At 43.4% G+C, this 25,379-nt stretch overlaps 1 protein-coding gene across 2 annotated transcripts in view; it reads right to left on the bottom strand.

The window, feature by feature from the left end:
* The window catches only part of ZC3H14 (zinc finger CCCH-type containing 14), a 355,429-nt gene that overhangs the window by 127,097 nt on the left and 202,953 nt on the right, over positions 1 to 25,379 (bottom strand). For both annotated transcript variants that reach the window (XM_086937625.1, XM_086937624.1), the window contains exon 9: positions 3,408 to 3,695. In XM_086937625.1, coding sequence (XP_086793751.1) covers positions 3,408 to 3,695 — 288 coding nt within the window. The remainder of the gene's footprint in view (positions 1 to 3,407; positions 3,696 to 25,379) is intronic.

Genomic DNA, 25,379 nt, shown 5'->3' with positions numbered 1-25,379 from the left:
GCTTTGTACGTAATGCAGGCAATGTTGTAGGAGGATCTGCCTTCAATAGGAAGTCATTTAAGGGTCGTAAGAGCAGGCGAAATGTGGTCAGAGCGTTTGCAGTCAGTAGTAAACCTGGCCGCTAGGTTGAGAACAGATATGAGGGGGGCAAGGTGGACTTTGGGAGATCCGGAGAGCAGGGTGTTGCATATCCAATTTTCGAGAGGACTTGAGATTGGACAACCGATTTGAAATCTTCCTGTGGAATGAAAGGTTTGATTTTTTTGAGATGTTGGAGCATGAAAAGTTCTCCTTTTGCTGAATCTTTTACATGGGAATTGAGCGTTCACTTCCTGTCAATGGTGATGTCAAGGGATTTTACTGATTTGGATAAGGAGAGCGGACAGTTTAGGGCATTAAGGTCAGAGATCCATGTTTAGATGGGGAGTGGGTTGTTTTTAGGAGAGAAAAGAATGATTTTAGTTTTGTTTGGGTTCAGTTTGAGATGATTTGAGTAGAACCAGGTTTGTATATTAGCCAGGGCAGTGTTAAGGTGTAGGACATCTGAGTGGTATTTTATTTTATAGTACAGTTGGGTATGGTCGGCATACAGGTGCTAGTAAATACCGGCTTGTTTAAGTATGAGGGTAAGGGGTTCCATAAATAAGTTGAATAGAGCAGGAGAGAGGATAAATCCTTGGAGGACACCAAGGGAGAAAGGAGTGGGGCTGGAGAGGCAGTTTTGGATTTTGATTTGCTGGGTTATGAGTTGGAAATAGTAGGTGAACCAGTTGAGGACAGTGCCATTAAGACCGAAACGAAGATTAAGTGTATTGAGTAAGGTTAAATGGTTAACTGTATCAAATGCCGAAGAGAGGTCTAGGAGAATGAGTCAGCAGGTCTCACCATTATACAGGGCATGGCGGATGTCATCAACTATATTTAGCAATGCAGTTTCAGTGCTGCAGGCTTTACGGAAGCCGGATTGTAAAGGGTCGAGTAGGTTGTAAGTGTCAATGTGTTTATCCATTTGATGAAAGGCACATTTTTCAAGGACTTTTGAAAGAATTGGGAGGTCTGAGATGGGGCGGAGGTTATTAGGGTTGTTGGGGTCAGCCTTAGGGTTTTTAGGAATGGGCGTGACCTGTCCGCGTTTGAGAGAGACAGGGACGCACCCCGAGGAAAGGGAGGTGTTGAGATTTTGGTCAAAAAAGGGACAATGACATGCTTAAGGTCTTGGACAAGGTTAGACGAGAGGGGGCCTTTTGTGTGAGAGGACGGTTTTAATTTGGACAGGATGTTAAAGACTTCTAGTTCGGAAACGGAGTGGAAATTCTGCCAGGAGGCATTATTGTTTAGCTGTATTTTGTTGTTTGAGGTCATTAATCTCAAGAAGGTTATTGAAAAGTTTGATAGTAGGGTCCTCATGCACGTTCCAGTGAAGGTTTAAGTCTCCTAGGAAGAGATTTTTAGAGCTAGAAAGTTACAATTGAGTAAGAAATTCAGATAGTTCCCCAGCGAAGAGGTTCACCTGGTGGGTGATAGATGTTGTGTAGATGTATTGGGGAGCGTCTTGGATCCTAAGTTCCGCTCCTAAGTATTCAAAGGTTGCAAAGTCTGTGTTTTTGTCTAGGGAGAGCTGGAGTTCACTTTTAAAGATCATTGCTAATCCACCTCCTATTGGTCTGTCTTTTGTGATGATGGAGTAACCGGGGGGGGGGGAGAGTAAGTCAGGATGGGTGTTGAATGATCATTGAGCCAAGTTTCCGCGAGGAAGGCGACATCTAGATCTTCACTAAGGATAATTTGCACAATAAAGTTTTCATCAAACAATCATAAATGCTTTAAACCCTTCTGTGCTGGTGACGGAACCACTCTGTCACCAGCCACGGACGGGCTGTGCTAATGACGGAGTGGTTCCGTCACAGCCAGCCGCCACGCCTTGGCGGCAGCGATTTCGCGCCTGCGCTAAGCGTTCTATTGAGCGGGCGGGGCCGTGACGGAACCACTCCGTCACAAGCACAAATATATTAGGATAACATATATGTCTAAAAATAGGAGACAAGCTAGTGGCTTTGATCATGGATGGATCCTGTTGTGTCGTTTCTACATGTGTTTCAGTGACTACAGCGCCTTCATCAGGAAAGCCACAGTTAATTCTTAAACTGAAAGGTTATGTGGGTTCTAACTGGAAACTTATGTCGGGAGGCAAGAAATGTACAAAAAGTCCACTGAGAATAACTGCTGTGTCGCTCATGAGTATTTTAGGTGATATAGACGTCCAATTGAGGCTGGAATTTCCACTTTATTCAATAATCAGCAAAGGGAACTGTTCTATGTTGTAACCCATCTTGAAATCGATTAAGCTAGGGAAAAAGTCCCTGGATTTGAATAGCGTGTGATCTTGAAATCCTAAAACCATCACAGACGGGTTACTGAATTCACACACTGCAAAAAACAAAACAAAAAAACAAAAAAAACACAGAAGTTACCTACAACTCCTAGCTATCTAAGAAAGTAAAGCTTCTGCAGTTTATTTTTAAAAGTAGAGTAAGGAGGTAAAAAGAAAGGCAAGTAATGGGTTTCATATTCCTACAATTGTGGCCCTGAAAAGAAAGCAGGAATAAAGAAGGAGCATAGAGAATGCCCCAAAGCACAGCTAAAAAGTAAAGAGTAAACATAACAAGAGCTGGGGTAGAGCAGGACAATGAGGTGACACAAATAGGTTTTGGGAGGTGCCAGGGAATAATAAAGAAGGATTTGGTGAACTGAAACAAAAAGGGTAAGAAGAAAAGATAAGGGCTTGATGGAGAAGAGTAGGATGAGAATGAAATTGGTGGCAAAATGGGCAACAAATAGGGACAGAATCAAACATGTTTGATCCTTGGGGAAATCATTTTGATATAAAAACAATTGACATTCAATTTGAACATTTCAGAAATGGGTTCACTGGCACAAGTTTCATTAAGTTGTTTTTCTTACCAAGATGAAAAAAAATGAAAAAGCAATATTTCCCTCGTCTATGCACAATAACACAGGAGCATCATCCATTGGTCCACAATTTTTACAGCAAAAAAAGAAATGAGAATTGGACTAGGACACACATATGTTTAAAAAATAGCAGGGCTAATAGACTAGGAGAGGAGCCTAATGGGATCCTACAAGTGAGATGTTCTAGACAAAACGAAAAGGGAATCAATATGACAGAAAAGAGAGGGCAGGACCCACAATTAAATGGTAGCTTTTTAATACTTTAAGCATTTTTTTTTACATTAAATAAAATGGATACCCTTCCTTTGTAGCTCCTCATAAAACACAACAGCCACAGCATCCAGCTAGATTTTCATTACTTCAACAAGCTACACTGTACAAAAATTGCATTGCCTTATGGTGTGTGAGACTGGAATAGTTAGAACAACAGAGCTTACCTTGAAGCCTTTCTATAGCAGACTCTGTTTGTAGTTGAACCTGGGTGAGGTAACTGGGTCTGGGGTCATCTGTTGATGTCGGATAGTTGGTCTTTGAGGACTTGACTTGTGTCAGATAATTAGAAGCTGGTAGTACTGTATGAGTATTGTAGCTGGACATTGGCAGCTCAGCCTGTGCAATGTAGCTGGGCCAGGATAATGCATTCTGGGAACGAATCATTTCTTTCACTAGATCATCTTGGGGAAGGCGCGTTCTCGGAGCCACAGGGACAGTCTGCTTCTGCGGGACTTGGAAAAGCAGGGAGAAAGGAGTATGATCAATACAGTGAAGTGATATTGCAAAGATAATGTTACATTACCGGTACTGTATCAACTAACATCTTTATACCAGAAAATAAATAATTTCCTAACTGGAACAGTATCAGCCTCACTCAGTAGAATACTAATCTGTATAAACTGGTCTATAAGCACAACTAGCTCTAAACAAAAGTATCAAATATAGTTTTGCAAAAAATGGTAGAACTATTGTTTTTATATCCTCTCTTAAAGAAAGGGCATCCCCTGAAAGTGCTGCCAAGAGTCATAGCCTTTCATTTCTTTGGGGATGTAACTTTGAAGAGAAGAGCAATAATAGAACTTAAATATTTGATCAAAGTATCTTAGCAAAAAAATGATTTGCTTCATTTCTTCATGCTGAATTTTCTTTAGAGTATTCTAAGATGGCGTTTGTTGAAATACAGGTCTGTGAGCATAACAGGCAATTTTGAATTCAGTTTGCCACAACAAGTAGCTGGTGAAAGGCTCTCAAAACGGTGGCAAAATATTCAATGCTGGCTATCCAGCACACTGATCTTGCACAGGATCGGCGCACCTTACAGGATGGAATGCATACTGTTCCACTTCTATTCCAATGCTGCAATATAGTAATGTATCAAGGATCTGCATCGAGATATACCAAGAAATATTTGTACTTATCAAATGAATAAAGTAAACTAATCTCGTAATCAGAAATGAGGGCGAGAGAAGCTACGATTCATTTGGCTTCCGACCAATAGAGGTATAATCATGGGGGAATGAATCACTTGCCTTGTGTGTTACCAGGGTCAGAGATTCTGATCTCCTTAAAAAAACCTCATTCACAAATTAACAGTGTGTGTGGTATATCTTGGTTCTCCGCAGGAATGGTTACGTGAAAAGCATCATCATCAGGTCACGGTTATGCTTTCCTCCACCTGGAGGAGGACCAACTGGTATTTACAGTAGTGATTAGAGAACGAGAAAGTAAGGGTGCAGTGTCATTAAAATTACCTCCATCTGTCCATCTAATTTCTATTATGTCGAAGATGGGGTAAAGGTAAAAACAAGTTGATGGTGCGGAGCTAGAACGGCTACTGGACTATTGCACCGGTTTGTTACGGGATGACATGTTTCATCCCATGTGTGCCCAGTAGTGTCTGGGGGCTTTCTTCAGGACCAAAAGATCACACGTCATCTTGTCATAACGTGCAGCGGTAAGTAGTGCACTTACCCTTCCTCTTAAGTGAGCTGGCTCGCACATTTCCGAGTTGTAGTTGTGACTGTGTCTACAAGTGAAATAAAAAAAAGACCAGGAATACAAAACATAGCAGTACATAACAGTCTTATTAGGGCTTTTGTGTTCGCAGTTATTTGTCAAAAGGGATGTTTGAGGTTACATTTTTGAAGTTACTTATTGTTAGAGAATCCACAGAAAAATAAGTAGAAACATACATCAAATATAGTTCTGGTGGATAGATTGTCTGTACAATAAAGAAGTGTATAGTGACATAATAGTAGATCATGCTTTCTCATTTGTTGCGTGCGACTGTGTTGTGGGGAAATGTAATGCCTGCTTTGGACCAGAGTATGCTGATCACCTTAGCGGTACTCTATGCAGAGAATTGGTACGTTGCTGTGTGAGCGCATTGAACAATTTAAAAGCAAAAAATGTGGGGTATTATTGTTAATTGTCAGGGTATGCTAAACAACTATGTGGTACTATGTGCAGCGCATTGGTGCGATATTGTGTAGGCGTTTTATTCAATGTTGTCAGCTCAAATGTTGTTTCAATAAGTCGTGAGCTTGTTAATACAAGTGGTTGCTTAACTGGCAAATGTGCAGTGGCGGCTGTCAGTGACGCCCAGTCTATAGCAGCATGCTGGATCCCAGGGGATCTTAGGTTGCCTTAATGTAGCCAGCACGATTGAGACGGCTACTGATAGTTTGACGCATTAGCACGGGGGCCAGGTCTGTATGAAAAATGCGGGCGTGCTTGAAAACACTCACAGGGTGGTTTGTTTAAGTAGTATTGGTTAAGGTGAGTGCCAAACAATTGTGGTGCGGTTGCCACTTACGCAGTCTCACGGTCGAGTAGACATTGAGTAAATCAGATTTGACCTTACTTGGAGGGAAGATGGCCTCCGTCGGAGGACAGCGATCGGACTCTCTGTAGAAGAGAGAGTATGCTAGAGGTTACTCATTTCCTCACGGTGTTCTGGCAGTATGCAGGGCCACGCGGCATGACATACCTTGTGAGTCCTATTAGCATCTTGTGCTGGAGCCGTCTACCGTGCCCCGGTGGCGGGGGCGGGTAAAGAAGTGCCCTTTTTTATGTAAAGCAGTTGCTAGTTTGCACGGTTGGTGCGTTGGTGCATTGGTGCACACAATATCGCACCAATGCGATGCACAAAGTACCACATAGTTGTTTAGCACACCCTGATGTTTAACAATATTGCTGCGAAATTTTTCAGTTTGAAATTGGGCAATGCGCTTACACAACAATTCACCAACGCGCTGCATTGAGTACCGCTAAGGGGGTCAGCATACTCTGGCCCAAAGCAGGCATTGCCCCACAACACAGTCGCACGCATCTTAGGAGAAAGCATGATCTATTATCATGTCATTATACACTTCTTTATCGTACAGACAATCTGTCCACCAGAACTACATTTGATGTATGGTTCTACTTGTTTTTCCGTGAATTCTCTTCCCAGTAACAATAAGTTAAAAAAAATTGAACCTCAAGCAATAACTTCAACACAATAGCCTTAATGAGACTGGTATGTACTGCTATGTTTTCTCTTTATGGTCTTTTTTTATTTCAGTTGTAGACACAGTCACATCTACAACTCGTAAGTGTGCGAACCAGCTCACTTAAGAAGAAGGGTAAGTGCACTACTTACCTCTGCACTTTACGACTAGACGACGTGCGATCTTTTGGTCCTGAAGAAAGCCCCCAGAACCTACTGGGCACACATGGGATGATACACGTCGACTAGTCACAAACAGGTGTGATAGATCAGTAGCCCTTCTAGCACCGCACCATCACCTTGTTTTTACTTTTACCCCATCTTCGATATAATAAAAATTGAATCGACAGATGGAGGTAATTTTAATGACACTGCACTCTTACTTTCACGTTCTCTAATCAGTACTATAAATACCAGTTGGTCCTCCTCCAGATGGAGGAAAGCATAACCAAGACCCAATGATGTTTTTCACGTAACCATTCCTGCGGAGAACCAAGATATACCACACACACAGTTAAGTCACGAAGGAGGGTTTTTTAAGGCGATCAGAACCCCTGACCCTGGTAACACACAGGAAAAGTGATAAATTCCCCTCTGATTAAACCCCTAAAGTCAGCTCTAATCAGTAATATAATTCCCATGAATGCTAGTTAAAGTAATGTACCATCACCACAGAGCGGTTTTGACACAAGAGACCGAAATCAAGTATAAAGCGACTTGCAATCAAGTATCTACATGTAAACCTTACGTGCATTTATTTCCAGCTAAACTGATGTTTAGTTAATACTGTTATACATTAGAATCTCAAAATTAAAGAGCCAGGATGTTTAGTCAAAAATAATGAGTACATTATGCATTTGAATCATTTAGATTGTTAATTCAATCTACCCAAGTACATACCAACCACTGCTTTTATCTGCCAATCTGAAGATTATGTTTTCATATGCAATACTTGCCTTCTAGCTCTCTGGTAGATAGGGCAACCTCTTTAATTGCACTAAGAAGTGAACTGCAAGGGATGCCTCATGAGGACCTTACATATCTTATTTATTTATTTCGGTATTTATAAAGCGCGACACTCATCCCAAAGGATATCACGGCGCTATGAACTAAGAGACTACTGAGGCATTGCTGGGGTGTTATGTTTTAGAGAAGGGTTATGTTTTAGGGAAAAGGTGGGTTTTCAGTTTTTGTCGAAACTGAAGATAGTTTGTGGTGTGTCTAAGGTCAGAGGGTAGGTCATTCCATCTTCTGGCTGCCAGGTAGTAAAAAGCGCGGCCACCTGTTCTGACTTTGTAAATACGTTTAGGTTTGGCCAGAGCTAATTGATTTGATCGTAGATTCCTATTGGGAACGTAGAAATCGACCCTCCCTTCGAGGATTGTGGGGCCAGTTTTGTGAAGAGCTCTGTGCGTGTGACTTAATAGTTTAAAGGTAGCGCTCTGGCGCATCGGTAGCCAATGAAGTTTCTTTAGGCATTCTGATGCCGAGTCTCGCTTACCTTTATTACAGACCAGTTTGGCCGCCTGGTTTTGCAAGACCTGAAGGCGGGAGAAGAGTTGTTCGTTCATCCCTTCGAATACTGCGTTGCCATAGTCCAGGCGGCTAACCAGTAGGGCTTGGGCGACTGAGCGTCTGCAATCCAGGGGTATCCAGGGGAATATCTTTGAGAGAAGTTTGAGTATGGCAAAACCCTTGCCCCAGAGTGAACGGACGTGGTCCTTCATGGACAGGGCGTCGTCCATGATGATCCCCAAGTTTCTCGCGTGTTGTTTTGGAGTGGGGGCCAGTCCTAGTGTGGGTGGCCACCATGTGGCGTCCCATATGAATTTAGCTCCCCCGAGCAATCGAATCTCTGATTTGCCGGCATTTAATTTTAGGCATTGGTTGTGCATCCATTGGGCCATCTCGGAGAGACAGTCGTGAAGCTTTTTCTTTGTTGTCTCAGGCCCTTCATCCATTGCCACCATCAGCTGTGTATCATCAGCATAAGAGCATATGCCGATGCCCCACTTCCTTCCAATGTCGGCCAGTGATGAAATATAGACATTGAAAAGAGTGGGGCTTAATGAGGCCCCCTGGGGGACCCCACAGCCGATGGTGTTGGGTTTTGAGTGGAACTGACCCATATGCACTGCCTGGGTACGATTGCTCAGGAAGGATCGAATCCAATTCAGTGCTGTTGATTGCACTCCTTTACTCAGGAGTGTGTTTAGCAGGCAGTCGTGGGAAACTGTATCAAACGCCGCTGACAGGTCAAGCAATATCAGTGCCACCGATCCCCCTTGATCAGTGGAGCATCTGATACTGTCCGACACTGCCAGCAACGTTGCCTCGGTGCTATTGTTAGCTCTAAAGCCGGTTTGAGATGGATCCAGGAGAGAGTTATCTTCCAGATACCGGGTCAGTTGTATATTGACCGACTTCTCCAAGGCTTTGGAGAGATAGGGAAGCTGGGAGATAGGTCTGTAGTTCTCTGGATTAGAAATGTCGGATCCTGCTTTCTTCAAGAGGGGGGTCACGGAGGCGTGTTTCCAGGCCTCGGGGGAGGTTGCGGTGGTTAATGACTTGTTGAAGAGTTGGGTGACAAGGGGGAAGAGTGTGGGTGCGATTTTGGAAAACACGAAGTGGGGGCAGGGGTCCGAGGGGGATCCGGATTTGACAGTGCTCAGTAGCGCTAATACCTCCTCCTCAGAGAGTAGTTGAAAACTAGTTAGACAAGGTGTGTTGCGTCTCTCTGATGTCATTATTTGCTCGCCAGGGTTGTCCGGCTTGCTAGGGGTGTTTAGGGGAGTGAAGGTGGAGTATATTCTATTAATTTTATCAGAAAAGAAAGTGCTGATGCGCTCGCAAGCCTCGGTTGAGGGGGTGAGGGTTTGTGAGGTGCTGGATGGTTTACTAAGCTCCTTCACTATTCTGAACAGTTCTTTTGCAGAGTTGCTGTTTTCATGAATGCGTTGAGTAAAGTACTCCTTTTTTGCATCTTTAATGGCCGAGATGTATTGTTTCCGTTTGGTAATATAGTTTGCTCTCGCTTCACTATCTTTCATCTGTCTCCAAAGATGTTCATTTTTTTGGCATTCCTTTTTAAGTTTTTTGAGGTGAGGGGTGTACCATTTCTCGTTTGTGGTTTTTTTCCTCGATTCCCGCATGGGGGCTAGTTTGTCTAGCGTTTGCGGATTCCGGCCTCTAATAGGGCGGCGTCTTCACAGACGGGAGAATCATCCGCCGGTGTAGTGGCTGTCTCAAGAAAATAGTTTTGAAAGTTTGATTCATTAATTAGTCTCCAGGCTCTGCTGGCCATGGGCAGGGTAGTTCTAGGCTTCAAAGGTTTACCGGGGAGTTTAAATGAGAAGGATACCATGGAGTGGTCGGACCAAGATAAGGGTAGGATTTCTTTAATATCGGTCGACTCAATGTTGGTGAATAGTAGGTCTAAGGTATGGCCAGCTGAGTGTGTGGGGCCCACTATCCACTGCTTCAGTTGTAAAATTCCCATGTCGTATTCCAAATGGGAAGATCCAGGGGCGTCCGCTTTTTCATAATGGATGTTAAAATCCCCACCTACCATATAGTTTTTGTTCTTCAGACCGAGTGGTAGCAGTTGGTTCAGTAATTTGGCGCTTAAGCTAGCTTGTTGCCCTGGGGAGTTATATATGACCGCTCCGGCTATGATGGTGAGGCCTTCAAAAAGTACTTTGAAAGGTAGGGTCTGATGTTCAGAATAGACAGTTGTGGGTTCGGCGAGGCACGTTAGGTGATTCCTAAAGATCACAGCGACTCCGCCACCTTTTTTTTTGCCCGGTCTGTCTTGTGTAATAATTTTGTAATTAGGAGGAAGGGCATTTGCTAGGTCTGGAGCACTGGTTTCAGATAGCCAGGTTTCGGTAATGAAAACCAGGTCTGGGGCCTTTGATATCAGTAGATCACAGATGTCCAGGGCATGTTTAGGTAGGGATCTGGCATTAAAATAAAGACATTTCAGTGCCAGAAGGTTTTGGTTTTTCCCGATGATTGTGTAATGGTCTGTTGGAATTTGACCCACGCTAGACCAATGGCAGGCGAGGCAGGAAATGGGTCCATAGAATGAGCCAGGGCCGCTTTTGGGTGCACAGATGAGTTTTTGTATTCGTATTGACTTTGTTAATGGCTAGCAGCTCACTGCGCGAGTAACGGATAGGAATGGGCAGAGTTGGGGTAGAACCAATAGGGGGTGTAGCCCCTAGTCCCGGTCGGTCGCGGACGGGCGCAGACGGGCTTCACTTAGGCGCGCCTTCGGCGCGCAAACGTCGCGCCCGCTGCGCTCGCCCGCTGCGCGACCGGAATATGCACATGGTTTATACCACTGCGTGGGGGTGGAGTCGGCTTGGGGGCGTGGCCTCTGCTCGTGGCGAGGGCGCGAAGGAGTAATGGAGTTTGCCGTGCAGCGTCAGCGCTGGCTCCGCTGTGACTAACTGCTGCTTCCAAGTGAGTGAATTAAAAGTACACAAGTAATCTGTGACAGTCTGAAATTTTAAAATAGCACAAGTAAATCAGTGACAATGAAATTTTAAAAGAGGTGCCTCGCTCCCGGCTTCCGCCTCAGGAGCACAACTCTATCTGAGACTAAAGACTTTCTGGGCAAGGCTGTAGGTACATTCTGTAGCTTTCCTATAACGAAAAGTGATCAATGATTCTAGAACAGACATGGTGTTTGGTGCTCAAGGGTCACTGGGAGAGAATGCAACATAATTAGAGTTGTTCAATAAAGCATATAACTTGGAAAAAATCATGTCCATGTGACTGAGTCACATGGCCATGATCTACCAAGAGAGACAGCCCAATGAGGATTTAGAAGAATATTTTGCTAATACGAGATCCTTTCCCCCATTCCCCTCCTGAAACAAGCCCCCTGTATACAAACATTTAGGCCTGAGCAGCTTTCTTTTGCTACAGTGATTGGTAGGGAGGTGGAGTGATCAGGGAAGAGAAGACAAGAGCTGTGGAAAACAAGAACAGCCAGAATCAGCATTAGACAAGGGGCAGCACTGCATAAATGCTGTGACACACTCAAAAACGTTGAAAAAAAGATTGCTGGTTGCTCTATCCACACAACCAGAATGTGCATCAGGCGCACTATGGATTACTTGCACAGCAGAAGCTCAAAAAGAGAGACCAACACTTGTGCCAGTACCCTGAATTAAACCCTCACTACAGAAGTCAGAAAGACACAGAGCAAATCACTATCTCACACTTCCATACCAAACCGAGAACAATAGTACTTTTGTTGCTGAGCAGCTATAAAACAGAGAAAGTGGGGCGGGGGGGAATGGGGTGGGGGGAGTGGGAGGGGGGGGGGGTTCATGAGGGTTATGTCCTAAATGTTATGGACTGTGATGAGATGTTTGCTTGGTTTACTAATTTTCTTTGTGCCTGTGAGATGTAGTCTTTATACATTAGTTTGAAGCTTTGTTAGAACTGCTGAGTTGCATTAGAAAAACCCAAAGAACATGATGCATTATCTTCCCCTCCAAGTTTTTGATAGTGCTCAAACTTTCCCTCAGGATAGTTGGGAAATGTTATATTCTAAATGGTATTGATTCTTAAGGCCTCCTATTTTTGCATAAGGATCGCAACTGTTATTTTACAAATAGAGAGAGGGAGTACAGTGGGTAAGAGGAAGGCCTAATGGTGAAAGGAGATCAAATATTACATGTGAGGCAACTGTGAGCAGAGGTGAGACACAGAATTTTGTGAGAGAAGACAGATGGGAATGAGAATTTTGTTAGGGCTTAGAAGGCACACAGTAGAGTGAAAGACTAGCTAATAAGCATATATAATGGGGGGGGGGAGTAAGACAGTGGATGCAGCAGAAATGATAAGCAGCAAGAAGGGGAAGGAATTAGAGTGGCTGAAGAGAGCAATGGGTACTGATCAGTAAGTTAGAGTCTTTGAAATGTAGTTGAGCAGACTGCAAACTAATGTATTACATGTGTACAGACAGGTTTCTGTGTTTTGGATCGCGAAGGACGCTCCTGAGCAGTTTAGAGATGTCCTGTCCTCTTGCATTCTCATTCTAGCAACCCTATAGCTATAGTATTTCATCAATCAAATATGCTGTCTACATTGACGAGCCCCATTTATTTTCAACTGTTATAAATCTGGAAAGTTTGCCTGAAACTAATGTGCTAATGTGCTTAAGAGAAATGTTGGTATAATCTGCTCTGGATCACCAGTGGCCATCATGAGACCCCTCTGTCTTTTTTTTTATCATTGTAGGAATCTGCACAATATGCCAGCCCCTTCCTGGGCCGCTCAGTTCCCTACACAGCAGACCATTATCCTTGGCTGCAAGCGATAGCTCTATATAGAACATCATAGACAAAGGCACAACTTGCCCCTCCTCCCAAGCTCCCTCACTGTTTTCCTCTTCTTTTTGCAAGCTTCAAATTAATTGCCAACTCTAGAGTACTCCATAGTTGGAAACCTCAGATAATACATTATCGAGGCAAGCCATCAACAAGAGTTGCAATATCAATTGAGCAGCTTTCAGAATGTCACTGCTAGAGTAGGACTTGTCTCTGGCCTAATGCTATTGCTTGCTTGGCACTTGTTATACAACTATTGCACCACCTACCTCTAGTATACGTTTGCATCCGTGCTTTCAATGTATACAAAAATTAAAAACCAATAAAGTTACTTGGAAGAAAAAAAGAGACATTTTGGTATAGAGATCAGGATACCTCTTCCCACCTCTGAGCTACCTTAACTCTGCCATTCTCTGGCTAAAAAGGAATGACATCTCTAGAAATGTAGTAAGGGTGGAAAGAGATGCAAACTATCCATGTGGGAATCGTGTAGCTCTATCATTCCATCTAAAGAGTAGTCTCTCCTAACCTCAATAGGAAAATGCCCTAGGATGGATGAATCCCAGATTGAGAAAAATACTTTGAAGTAGACCAAAGGAACTTGGAGGAAGTTGATGAAAAACGTGCAGATAGATGGACGCCTTTTACCCATCTAAGGATTCATGCATACTGGATTTGGCTCTGACAAAAAGACTGAGAGCCCTCCATAGGGCCAGATTGAAATTATATGAAAGTCAAGGGGTTCCCCAGGAGGTAGGAATGCCCTTAAAGTTCAACCTGAATTAAAAGCCAATGGTATACACTAAAGGGCACTTTATGAATCCCGAATTAAGCTTCCGCTCTTCACAATTGGCTAGTAAACAGTAGTTGCTGGAAGGTACCCCTTGAATGCTGCAGGATATCTACACTGTATGGGAAACAATGGTAGAAAATGTTATTTACCTCAATTATCCAACTCTTTTTCAGAATTGTAGGTGACTGTAATCACTCTTTACAGCCACGGATATCATGGCCTAAGTCTACTTGGACAGAGACACCTTGGCGGCTGGAAGACCTCTTGAGAAAAACAAGAAGTGAGGAATGGAATCCTTGTATTTATTTGAGCCACTGATCTCTGGCACTTATTCCAGTCTATTTTTGTCAGGCAGAGTTCTCTGGCACATTAAGCTACAGACCATGGTCAGGGCCCACCCATCCCACAGAGAAAATCAAAAGATGATTGAGAGAATTACTTCATTAATGTTGCCCACTGTTGTTCTGGGTGGGCTGTTCTTTTTGGGAAGGCCAAGGCTAACTCACTCGTGGCTGGTGCCCATCTCTAGCAGCAAATAGTGAAAAAGAGCCCTTCTTATGCTGCCCAGAGTAATTAGCTGTGGTTAAGATTAATGCAATCAATCACTTTTGGCTTTTCGCAGTGAATCACCCTTACTAATATGTATGTGCCAACACATGTGACAGATAACTCCCTGGGCCACAAGGTTCAAGCAGCACTTTCCTAATGAAGCCAAGCAAAGGTACATACCAGCCTAGAATTACCCGTTTTCAATGCTGAAAGGATGTAAAAATAAGTAAAAACACTCGAGCTCAGACTCAAGCATACATACAGTTTAAAAGAAATATAACATTTCCAGTAGATGAAGTTTCAAACAGGATGAACACTTGTCAAAATAGTCAAATCCAGCAGGGAGTATCCACTAGGGCCATTCTATGGTCATGTCACAACGGGAAGCAGAGGGTGCATTTCCCAAAAAGCCCACTTGCCCAATCACTAGCAGAAGTAGATTGACTACCCAATTCCGGCTTAGAGGTGGATACAGAGCACTATTTGCCGGGTTAGCATGTCCCTATTTGTAGCCAAAACCACCCTCTTAACTCTGTGTCAAACACTCCCCTTCCGATAATGCCAACTATCCAGAAGAAAGTAACATATTAGAAAAAGGCTCCGAGCACAACCACTCCATGACCCATGTAACCTTAGTTCAGCAGTAGGGATCCAACGGCCAATCGTAATGGGGATTTTGAAACCTTACAGTTGTTGCAATGGGATGTGGCAGGTTTACAAGTTAAAATTAATTTTCCCTTAATGGGCAACTTTACAGACCTATTTAACATAATATTGTTGCAGAAAAGTTGGTGCCTAGAACTGCTATTTGGATTGGGTTACACAAATTACAGCTATGAAGAATCCCCATGCAGAGCGGGTCGTACTTCAGGCGGAATTCTAATTTGGGTTAAAATAACCCTAAACTGAGCAATTAAAAATTGGTGATGGACAGCCGCTGAACTTAAGTATTCCAGAATACGCTTAACCCTTGGGAAGAACAAAAAATCACTGAAATAGCAAAATCTGATATTCAAATCCAAACATTCTTACACAAATCTATGATCTATTTAGCACCCTCGTAGGCACCATTGCTGAACACCGTACAATGAGAGCCCATTCTTCGAACACTATTAAGTTTAAGGCTTAAAACAAATCTGTGCACAGCGAGGGTTTAACCACCTAAGTCCACAATAGCCAAGAATAACATGTGGTCTTGATCAAGTTCCTTATCATTCACGGCCATTAAATCTTACGACGAGAGGGGATTAGAGAGGCTAGATCTAGATACAAACAGTGTCCATTTCCAGGCATAATTGGCTAGATCTAATTTGATCTGACCTTCTGGAAGCATTGAAAAGAAAAGACACATTTACTCTTTGGCACATCATAACCCATGGCAGCGTTATAATTCCTAGCCCACTCAAGTATTTTATACAACCACATGGATAGGGAAAACACTTTGCTGATTTATATTCTGACCATGAGTCTATCACGTGGATACCACCAGTGGCTGACACCACTGCTCTAGAGGACACTCATTCTCAAAATAAAATTCGACCCGTAGATCACAACATCCTTTTTTTTTCTGGAAGAGACAGTCAGAGCCACAACATTTCTACAACCCAGGAAAGCACCTGGGCCCAATAAAGGTTCTTGGGAACCTGTAAACTCTTAGATTGCAGTATGGTGCCCCTATATTATTAATCTGTCCAACAGGATTATGTCAAGGGCATATCCTTCTCGACTCCAGGTGTGCAGCAGGAATCATTAAAACACACAAGATGATGGACGGAATGTTGCACAATGGCAAAACATTCACCCCCAGTCACAGATTTGGGTTTAATCCATTGTTATTTTGCTCACCAAGCCACCCCAGTTCAGACATGGTCATATGCAAATCAGTCTTGACCATGTGCCTCATGGGAACAGTCCAGCCCGAACTGCCGAGCCAAGTCTTGCCTGGACCGGAATCAAGCATCCTAGGACCGGTTTCTGGCTATCAGCCGTCTTCAGCCAGGATAGCTTGACTCCAGTGGCTTAGTGAGCACAGGACCCACGTCTGGGCATACTCTTCCCACATAGGGTGAACAGTAAAACACAAGCTATCCTGGCTGAAGATGGCTGATAGCCAGAAACCGGTCCTAGGATGCTTGATTCAGGTCCAGGCAAGACTTGGCTTGGCAGTTTGTCCTGGACTGTTCCCATGAGGCACAGGGACAAGACTGATTTGCATATGGCCATGTCTGAACTGGGGTGGCTTGGTGAGCAATATAACGATGGATTAAACCCAGATCTCTGACTGGGGGTGAATGTTTTGCCATTGTGCAACATTCCGTCAATCATCTTGTCTGTTTTGCTGTTCACCCTATGTGGGAAGGGTATGCCCAGACGTGTGTCCCGTGCTCACTAAGCCACTGGAGCCAAGCCATCCTGGCTGAAGACGACTGATAGCCAGAAACCGGTCCTAGGATGCTGGATTCCAGTCCAGGCAAGACTTGGCTTGGCAGTTCGGGCTGGACTGTTCCCATGAGGCACAGGGTCAAGACTGATTTGCATATGGCCATGTTTGAACTGCGGTGGCTTGGTGTGCAAAATAACGATGGATTAAACCCAGATCTGTGACTGGGGTGAATGGTTTGCCATTGTGCAACATTCCGTCCATCATCTTGTGTGTTTTGCTGTTCACCATATGTGGGAAGGGTATGCCCAGACTTGGGTCCCGTGCTCACTAAGCCACTGGAGTCAAGCCATCCTGGCTGAAGACGACTGATAGCCAGAAACCGGTCCTAGGATGCTTGATTCCGGTCCAGGCAAGACTTGGCTTGGCAGTTCGGGCTGGACTGTTCCCATGAGGCACAGGGTCAAGACTGAGTTGCATATGGCCATGTCTGAACTGGGGTGGCTAGGTGAGCAAAATAACGATGGATTAAACCCAGATCTGTGTTATGTTATGTTATGTTATGGATACTTATATCGCGCATGAATCACCGGGGGGCATCTCAGCGCTTACCTCAGTCATACCTAGAGAGCGAAGTAAAACAGGAGCAATAATGGGAAAGCTAGTTCAGATGGGCTTTAAGGTGTTTCCTAAAGACATAGTAAGATGGAATTCCTCGCAGGGCCACAGGCAAACTATTCCAATATTTGGGAGCTAAATAGGAAAAGGCCCTGCCCCCTGACCTGCTACGCTTAATGCGTGGCACTTGAAGCAAATGCAGCGAGTGAGATCTCAGAGCACGGGTGGGTCGGTATCTCTCCACTTTCTTTTGCAAATACACTGGACCTAAGCCCTGAAGCGCAGAGAAGGTCAGACAGCAGACCTTAAAGAAGAACCTTTGTTTAATTGGTAACCAGTGAAGGGATTTCAGCAGAGGCAGTGATGGTGTTCCAGCTGGTTTATTTAAAACCAGTCTGGCGGCAGTGTTCTGAATGACCTGCATCTTTCTTAGATGAGATACTCCGACCTCGGCTAGCAGGGCATTGCCATAATCTAGCCGGCTAATGATTGTTGCTTGGGTGAGCGTCCTTCGATGCGTCATGGGAATAAAGGGAAGAATTTTCCGCAACAGCTTTAGTCTGAAATAGCAAGCCCCAGCTATAGAGGAAATATGGTCTAGCATTGAAAGAGACTGGTCCAGTTTAATGCCCAGATTGTTCACCCTTTGTGCCGGCACTGGAGGGACGCCAAATTGGGTGGGCCACCAGTCCGAGGACCAAGCCTCTTCAGCCTTGCCCAGGAACATCACTCCTGTCTTACTTGGATTGAGCTGAAGACAGTTTTTTTCCATCCAGTTGGAGATCTCCAGCATTCCTGTACAGAAGCGGCATCTATCGGCCTCTCTATCTGGTCCACATTTAAACACCAGTTGGGTGTCGTCGGCGTAAGACAGCGTTTCAAACCCCAGGGCTTCCACCACCTTAGCCAAAGGTGCCATATAGATGTGCAGAAAGCTCTGCAGCCACTTGAGGGCTAGTCCCTGGATACCAGCCGAACTCAACCTCTCCACGAGCCTCGTGTGGGAGATGGTATCAAAAGCAGCGGAGAGGTCGAGCAGGACCAGGATTGCCGAGCCTCCTGCGTCCATGGTCATCCTCAAGGAGTCCGTCACGGCCAGAAGGGTAGTTTCAGTACTGTGACTGGGGGTGAATGGTTTGCCATTGTGCAACATTCCGTCCATCATCTTGTGTGTTTTGCTGTATACCCTATGTGAGAAGGGTATGCCAGATGTGGGTCCCATGCTCACTAAGCCACTGGAGTCAAGCTATCCTGGCTGAAGACGGCTGATAGCCAGAAACCGGTTCTAGGATGCTTGATTCTGGTCCAGGGAAGACATGGATTGGCAGTTCGGGCTGGACTGTTCCCATGAGGCACAGGGTCAAGACTGATTTGCATAAGGCCATGTCTGAACTGGGGTGGCTTGGTGAGCAAAATAACGATGGATTAAACCCAGATCTGTGACTAGGGGTGAATGTTTTGCCTTTGTGCAACATTCCGTCCATCATCTTGTGTGTTTTGCTGTTCACCCTATGTGGGAAGGGTATGCCCAGATGTGGGTCCCATGCACACTAAGCCACTGGAGTCAAGCTATCCTGGCTGAGGACGGCTGATAGCCAGAAACCGGTCCTAGGATGCTTGATTCTGGTCCAGGGAAGACATGGCTTGGCATTTCAGCTGGACTGTTCCCATGAGGCACAGGGTCAAGACTGATTTGCATAGGGCCATGTCTGAACTCTGGTGGCTTAGTGAGCAAAATAACGATGGATTAAACCCAGATCTGTGACTGGGGGTGAATGTTTTGCCATTGTGCTACATTCCGTCCATCATCTTTTGTATTTTACAGCAAGAATCATTCCCATTTTTTGAGAAGGGTGATATGAATTTGCAGTGTATTTATCTTCCCCATCAGTATGATCGACAATCTGCAGAAAGTATTCCGTCGTCAAACACTTGATAAACTATTGGACTGGATGACCAAATCCCAGATACTCTCTTCCCTGTAAGCAGGCTACCATTTTAAAGTTAATAAAATAGACCAAATATTCCCCTTGACCCCGATCATGTTGAAATACCGGAGGCTTACAAAAGATCATTTGTATGTGGTATGTATAAGCCTGAGAGTGGCGTTCATTCTTGTTCCTTGGCAACATCTGTTTTTCCACCTTCAGGTCAATAGATATTCCTTCATATTTACTAAATATCCTTATAAGACTAAATGAAGATAATTACGTACAAGTGCGTTGGGGTAGAAAAGGAGAGTTCATGGATCGCATTCCTATTGGCAAAGTGGTACGATCGGGATGTGTACTTGCCCTTACTCAGTTTTCTTTAAATGAAAATGATGTTATAAGCTAACTCATTGGATGCATACACCTTTTGGTTAACAGCCGAACGCGCTAACAGATTGCGCCACAGAGACAAGTTGGATGCATACACAACTATATTGAATTAGAGGGGACATCAATTCCAGCTCTTATTCGTGGACGACACACATCAGATTTTTGTAACCCCAGTGGGATTGGAGAATTTTTTAAACAAATTCACTGAGTTCTGGGACCTTCGCAGTATGTAGATGGACACATTCAAACCCAAGTATATGGTTTTCTACCAACATAAAAGCTACAGATGTAGGCTTGTGATGAAGAACACTTGTCTTCAAAAGGTAGATAGTTTTAACTAACTTACAATTAGGGTTGATAACATGCATATTTGGAAATCACACATACAAAAAAGTGGAGCAATATTGTTACACAGATCTCCGGCAGTTGTCAAAAAAATATAAAACCACCACATCAATATCAGTATTGCTGGTAATTAAGGGCTATCCTGCCAAGGCGCAAAGCACATCACACTATGGGGCAGACATTTGGGAAGCAAGAAACATCAAAGATCTAACATGCAATGGCCCTCTAAGATTACTTTTTGATTTGCCCCAAAGCATTCTCATTATGCCGTTATGTTTCGATATAGGGCTTAAGAGGATTGAGATCTAGCTGCTCTTAAACCCCTTATTTTTGTACCAGTATATGGTCAACCCTTAAGGTGATGTCATATAGAAAGAGCCTTGAAGAGATTGTGAATATCGATAAGGCACACTCTATATATACCTTGGAGTCGCCATATAAAATCCTGGTACGAGGCTATCAGGCAGGATAATTTTGGAAAAATCCCATAACCATTAAAAGGGGCACCTGGGACCTAAAAATATACTTTTTGGAGCCATTTGATAGAACAATACAATATGAATACAAAAGACAACAGCTTAACAGACAGTTTCTTGAATCATAAACCTGCCTCTGCTTTTTCCCCATATGCATGACAACGTTCCATTTCAAGCTAGACCATAGTATATTCAGCCTGCGTTTGATGTACAATCAACCATCAGGTTTACTTGTAAGTGGAAGCAATGCATTAGTGATCAAGGCATTTGGCCCTTCTGCAAACTCACAATCGAGGACACAGATCATCTTCTATTATTCTCTGGGTAGAAGGAAGTTGATTAGACCTTTATGCCTGAACTTGGGCTTTAAACATTATCATACTGCTTCCATGACATTTCAAACAGACACAAGCCTAGTTGTTGTTTTCATCATTAGCAATGCTGTCTGGCTCCAAATGAAGCAGTTGGGGCTTTAACCCTGACATATGGCCTACTGAATAATAGATTTATCGCTTCACTGATCCTAGCTCTGTATAGACCCATATTCCACCTTTGATTCCATTTACACTTTCAAGTTTGTATGGCTATACAGAACTGCTTAGATTTTGGATGGTGCACCACACTGAAGCTGTGTGGTGTACAAATGAACCGTAATAGAAGCTAAAACTGCGTAAGAAGACTTAATAGTTTGACAAACATTTTGTATATACACATTATGTATTTCATATTCTTTTTACTTATATCAATTCTTTATTGTATATTATTTTTATGCAACTTATGGGGTTTGCCCCCGAAATAAACTAATGAGGGTGATGAATTAAAAACAATTGTGTAGGGCACTATGTTGGTATGAAATCTCCAAGTTGTGACCTGGCAGTCCAGCTTAACTATCCATTTTTAGGTAGTGTCAAAACTGACTTACCCTTTGATGGTCCCGCTTTGTAGTAGGACAAGGAACAAAACAGAAAATCACAAAAAAACTGGCAAGCAGCTTGAGTATTTACCAGCGGCACAGATCAATTCTCATATTGCATACCTTACTTTCCATCTTTCTCAGTGGCTGTGGGAAATCAGTGATAAAGGACCTTTCAGAGGCTTTTTCACAGAAGCGGTACATGCTTCCCAATCTAAACAACTCCACTCAGATCACTGCTGTGTTGTTGCAGAATTGTATAAACCACTGTATCCACTGTGGGGAGTCCCCTGCAAGGTTTTCCCAGAGGGCTGAAGACCTGAACTTAGGTGAGAAGCAAACAACATACACAACTGCTTTAGAACTACAGACACTGCTGGAATTGCATTCTGCATAAGCTTGAAAATCCTCATGAGATAAAGCGATTTTCCAACCCCCACCAGTTTCTGTGAATACAATTGGGACAAGTTTATTTACTGGAAATTCCTTGTAAATGTTATTAGAAGCAGTCTATATTTTTGAACAACTGATAGCTGGACAAACCATTTTCGCCAATTGATTGCCTATGGTGATTTTAGTTTTTTTGTTCTTTTGTGAATCGTTTTTTACTTAACCTCTGTGTGGACAATATAGGTTCTTTGTTTATTACTTTAGTGTTCAATCAATCAATCAATGCATTTATAGAGCGCGCTACTCACCCGGGAGGGTCTCAAGCGCTGGGGGGGGGGGCTCTGCGGATGCGCGGTACGGTGGCGAGGGCGTGGCTGGTTGATCGAAGCTGGCGGGCGGGCGTGTAGAAGGTCATGCGGTCGTTGAAGTACTTGGGGCCCAGGTCGTGGAGAGCCTTGTGTGCGTGGGTCAGGAGTCTGAACGTGATTCTCTTTTTGACGGGGAGCCAGTGCAGGTCTCTCAGGTGTCCGGTGATGTGGCTGTGTCGGGGGATGTTCAGGATGAGTCGTGCGGATGCGTTCTGGATGCGCTGGAGTCTTTTTTTAAGTTTGGCTGTGGTTCCGGCGTAGAGGGTGTTCCCGTAGTCCAGTCGGCTGGTGACGAGTGCCTGGGTGACGGTCTTCCTGGTTTCGGTCGGGATCCATCTGAAGATCTTGCGGAGCATGCGCAGGGTGTTGAAGCACGAGGATGAGACGGCGTTGACTTGTCTGGTCATCGATAGGGAGGAGTCCAGGATGAAGCCCAGGTTGCGTGCGTGGTCCGTTGGTTTGGGAGTGGTGCTCAGGGCCGGGGGCCACCAGGAGTCGTCCCAGGCGGAGGGGGATGATCCCAGGATGAGGACTTCCGTCTTGTCTGAGTTCAGTTTAAGGCGGCTGCTCCTCATCCAGTCGGCGACGTTTTTCATCCCTTCGTGTAGGTTGGCCTTGGCGGTGGTGGGGTCGTTGGTGAGGGAAAGGATCAGCTGGGTGTCGTCGGCGTAGGAGATGATGTTGAGGTTGTGTTGGCGTGCGATGGCTGCGAGGGGGCTCATGTAGAGTGTTGATCCACTGATTTAAAACATCACAATGACACACATCTGTTAAAACTGCTTTGTTGGTCAGGAAAAGCAACCAAAGGGCTTGGTCTGATCTCTGCAAAGAGGAATATTACAGTACAATAGAAAGCGTCATACCCTCCAGACAAGGCAGCATGTTTGCAAGGAATAGACTACTGCACTTGAACCAAGAACTTGATATAAAACAATTGGAAATGCACACAGAATGCAACAATAAATGGGGAATGTGAATGAGGTACTAGCTATTCAATCATACATTCATCAAGGAAGATGAGTATGCATTATCCTTTAATCACCAACATTGTCTGTGAAATGAACTAAAACAGATGAGAATAAATGTACATCCTTCTTTGCCATTGGTGTTCTTTGCTATGGAAGAACACACAAATGAAACCACAATAAAAAGATTCTTAAAAATAAAGTGTTAAAACCTCAATTAATTGGGTTTTGTTATGTCCACCAACACAAATATGGTGCAACAATTTAAAGCAAAACTGACTTTAACCATTTAAAACATTAAAGCCACAATCTGTAACCTAAATATATTTTTCCAGATTGAGATATGTTCTCAATAAAAATCAGGTGTAATCTGTTTTGCTGTGGAGAAGTGGCTCTTCAGGTAGCTTCTTTGTGGGGGGCTTTGCGATTTTTTTTTAGATGCAGGTCTGGCTCTCCAGGCTGGGAACATTTTCACAGTTCAGAAATGGCAGCCCTGAGTTGTGCCTTATTGAACCTGCGTAATGCTGTCTTAGTGCCTGTATCATACAAAATGTATTATGGTAACCAGGACCAAACCTGCAAGAAATCCTCTCAAATAATTATAAAAAAGTCCTTATTGCTCAAAATATATTCAAATTCTCAAAGAAAGCTTCAACAATTGAGGTGATCTTGGCTTCAAAGTCTCCTGTTAACCAGAATACAGACCAAAATGGCACCCAATAGTTACACTTTTAAAAAAACACTCCAGGGTTCCATCGTGTTTCGAAGCAAATCGTGCTTTTGTAGGAAGTGGGAGCCTAAATCAACAGGTTGTAGTAGATATTTTAGCAGTTTGAGGAATACAAGTGAGATGTTTCCTCAAATTCAATAAAGCGCTATATTTCCATGTTACACATTCTGATCTTTAAATAGATAAACAAGGCAAAATAAATACCTTTTCCGAAAAGCTTTCTGAAGGTTTACTTTTTCCTTAACTAATAGCAAGGCTTAGATGTGGATGATGCCCATTTGAGAAAAAAAGCACCTTAACACAATCACTGACCATGGAATTCTGGTAACAAGACTATTTTTACCTGTACCCATGGTTCCCTCTGTTATTTTAGCTGTCAAAAACATGTATTTAGTTGGCAATTATGTTTTTACAATACTAGTTTTTTTCTTTTTAACTGAAAGTTGAATGGGATACTTATGTTTACCCCTCTTTTATCCATTCCTTTTCCATTTTTAGGTCTGGCCTAGAGAAAGCTTTAATATTCTTGCTAGTCTCCCATAATCAAAATAAATACTAAGTAAAATAATAATATGCAATTATATTATTTTTAATATATCATTTTTAGCAAAGATATAAGGCTGCCTGATTGAGGTGGAAGAAATGCGTTTATTACCTGTAACTGCAGTTATCCAGTATTGGTATCTTTCATAGATTCACATGCCTGAATCATTCTCCGTTGTCCGGGTGGGAGTCCCCGGTACATAAATAAAGTAATGTCACATAGACAAATATATATAGTAATGGGCCAGAGGCCTCTCATTAGTAACATATCCATGTCCTTTTGTGAAAAGGACCAAACTATGGTCAAGAGCCAATCAGCTACCACCACCCTCTAGAACCTTCCTGGAAGGAGCCCTAGTCCCTCAGATTTTCGTAAGCACAGTGCTAAGTAGTATACTACTGTGAAAAACTAAGATGAGCCCTTCCAGGGGAGGTGGGTGGATTGCATGTGAATCTATGAAAGATACCGATACTGGATAACTGCAGTTACAGGTAAGTAACGCATTTCTTATCCAGTATTAGGGGTATCTTTCATAGATTCACAAACCTGAATCAGAGTAGCGAGCAATAACAAGCACATTTCGAATGGTACAACATGAAATCTCACTAGATAATAACATATCGATTGTGAAATGCAAAAGGTACCAAAATGCAATAGAAGAGAGAAATGTGCAAGTAGACAGTAGGAAGGTGGGATGAAAAAGAAGGCTCACCTCTAGTGAAATAGATTACGGAGCACAGATTGTCCCAATGCTGCATCTTTCATAAGTTCAGAATCCAAGCAGTAGTGCCTGGTGAACGTATGCAGCGTCTTCCATGTTGCCGCTCTGCAGATGTCAATGGTGGGCACTCCCGCAAAGAGCGCCATGGAGGTTGAGGCTGCTCTAGTGGAATGATCTAATCAATGATGAATCAATATTTGAGTAAGGAGCCACAATGATCAGTCTGCTATATGGAACTCAAAAACTATGTTATCTTGAGAAAAACCTTACACCACGGTTAAAGAAAATATATTCCTGTTTAATTTTTCTCTGTATTCATTTTTTTACAGTATTTTTTATGTCAATAAAAACACATAGGTTGCCCCAAGACAGGAGCGTGCAAAGGAAAGATGTGATCCAGAAAATGAAAACAAGTGAAGGGAGAAAGGAAAATACACAGTAGTGATTAAGAGATAGTTTGCATTA

Source organism: Lissotriton vulgaris, chromosome 9 (genome assembly GCF_964263255.1).
Source record: "Lissotriton vulgaris chromosome 9, aLisVul1.2, whole genome shotgun sequence".
In the NCBI taxonomy this organism is placed as follows: Eukaryota; Metazoa; Chordata; class Amphibia; order Caudata; family Salamandridae; genus Lissotriton; species Lissotriton vulgaris.
This window is presented reverse-complemented; position numbering and strand designations above follow the sequence as displayed.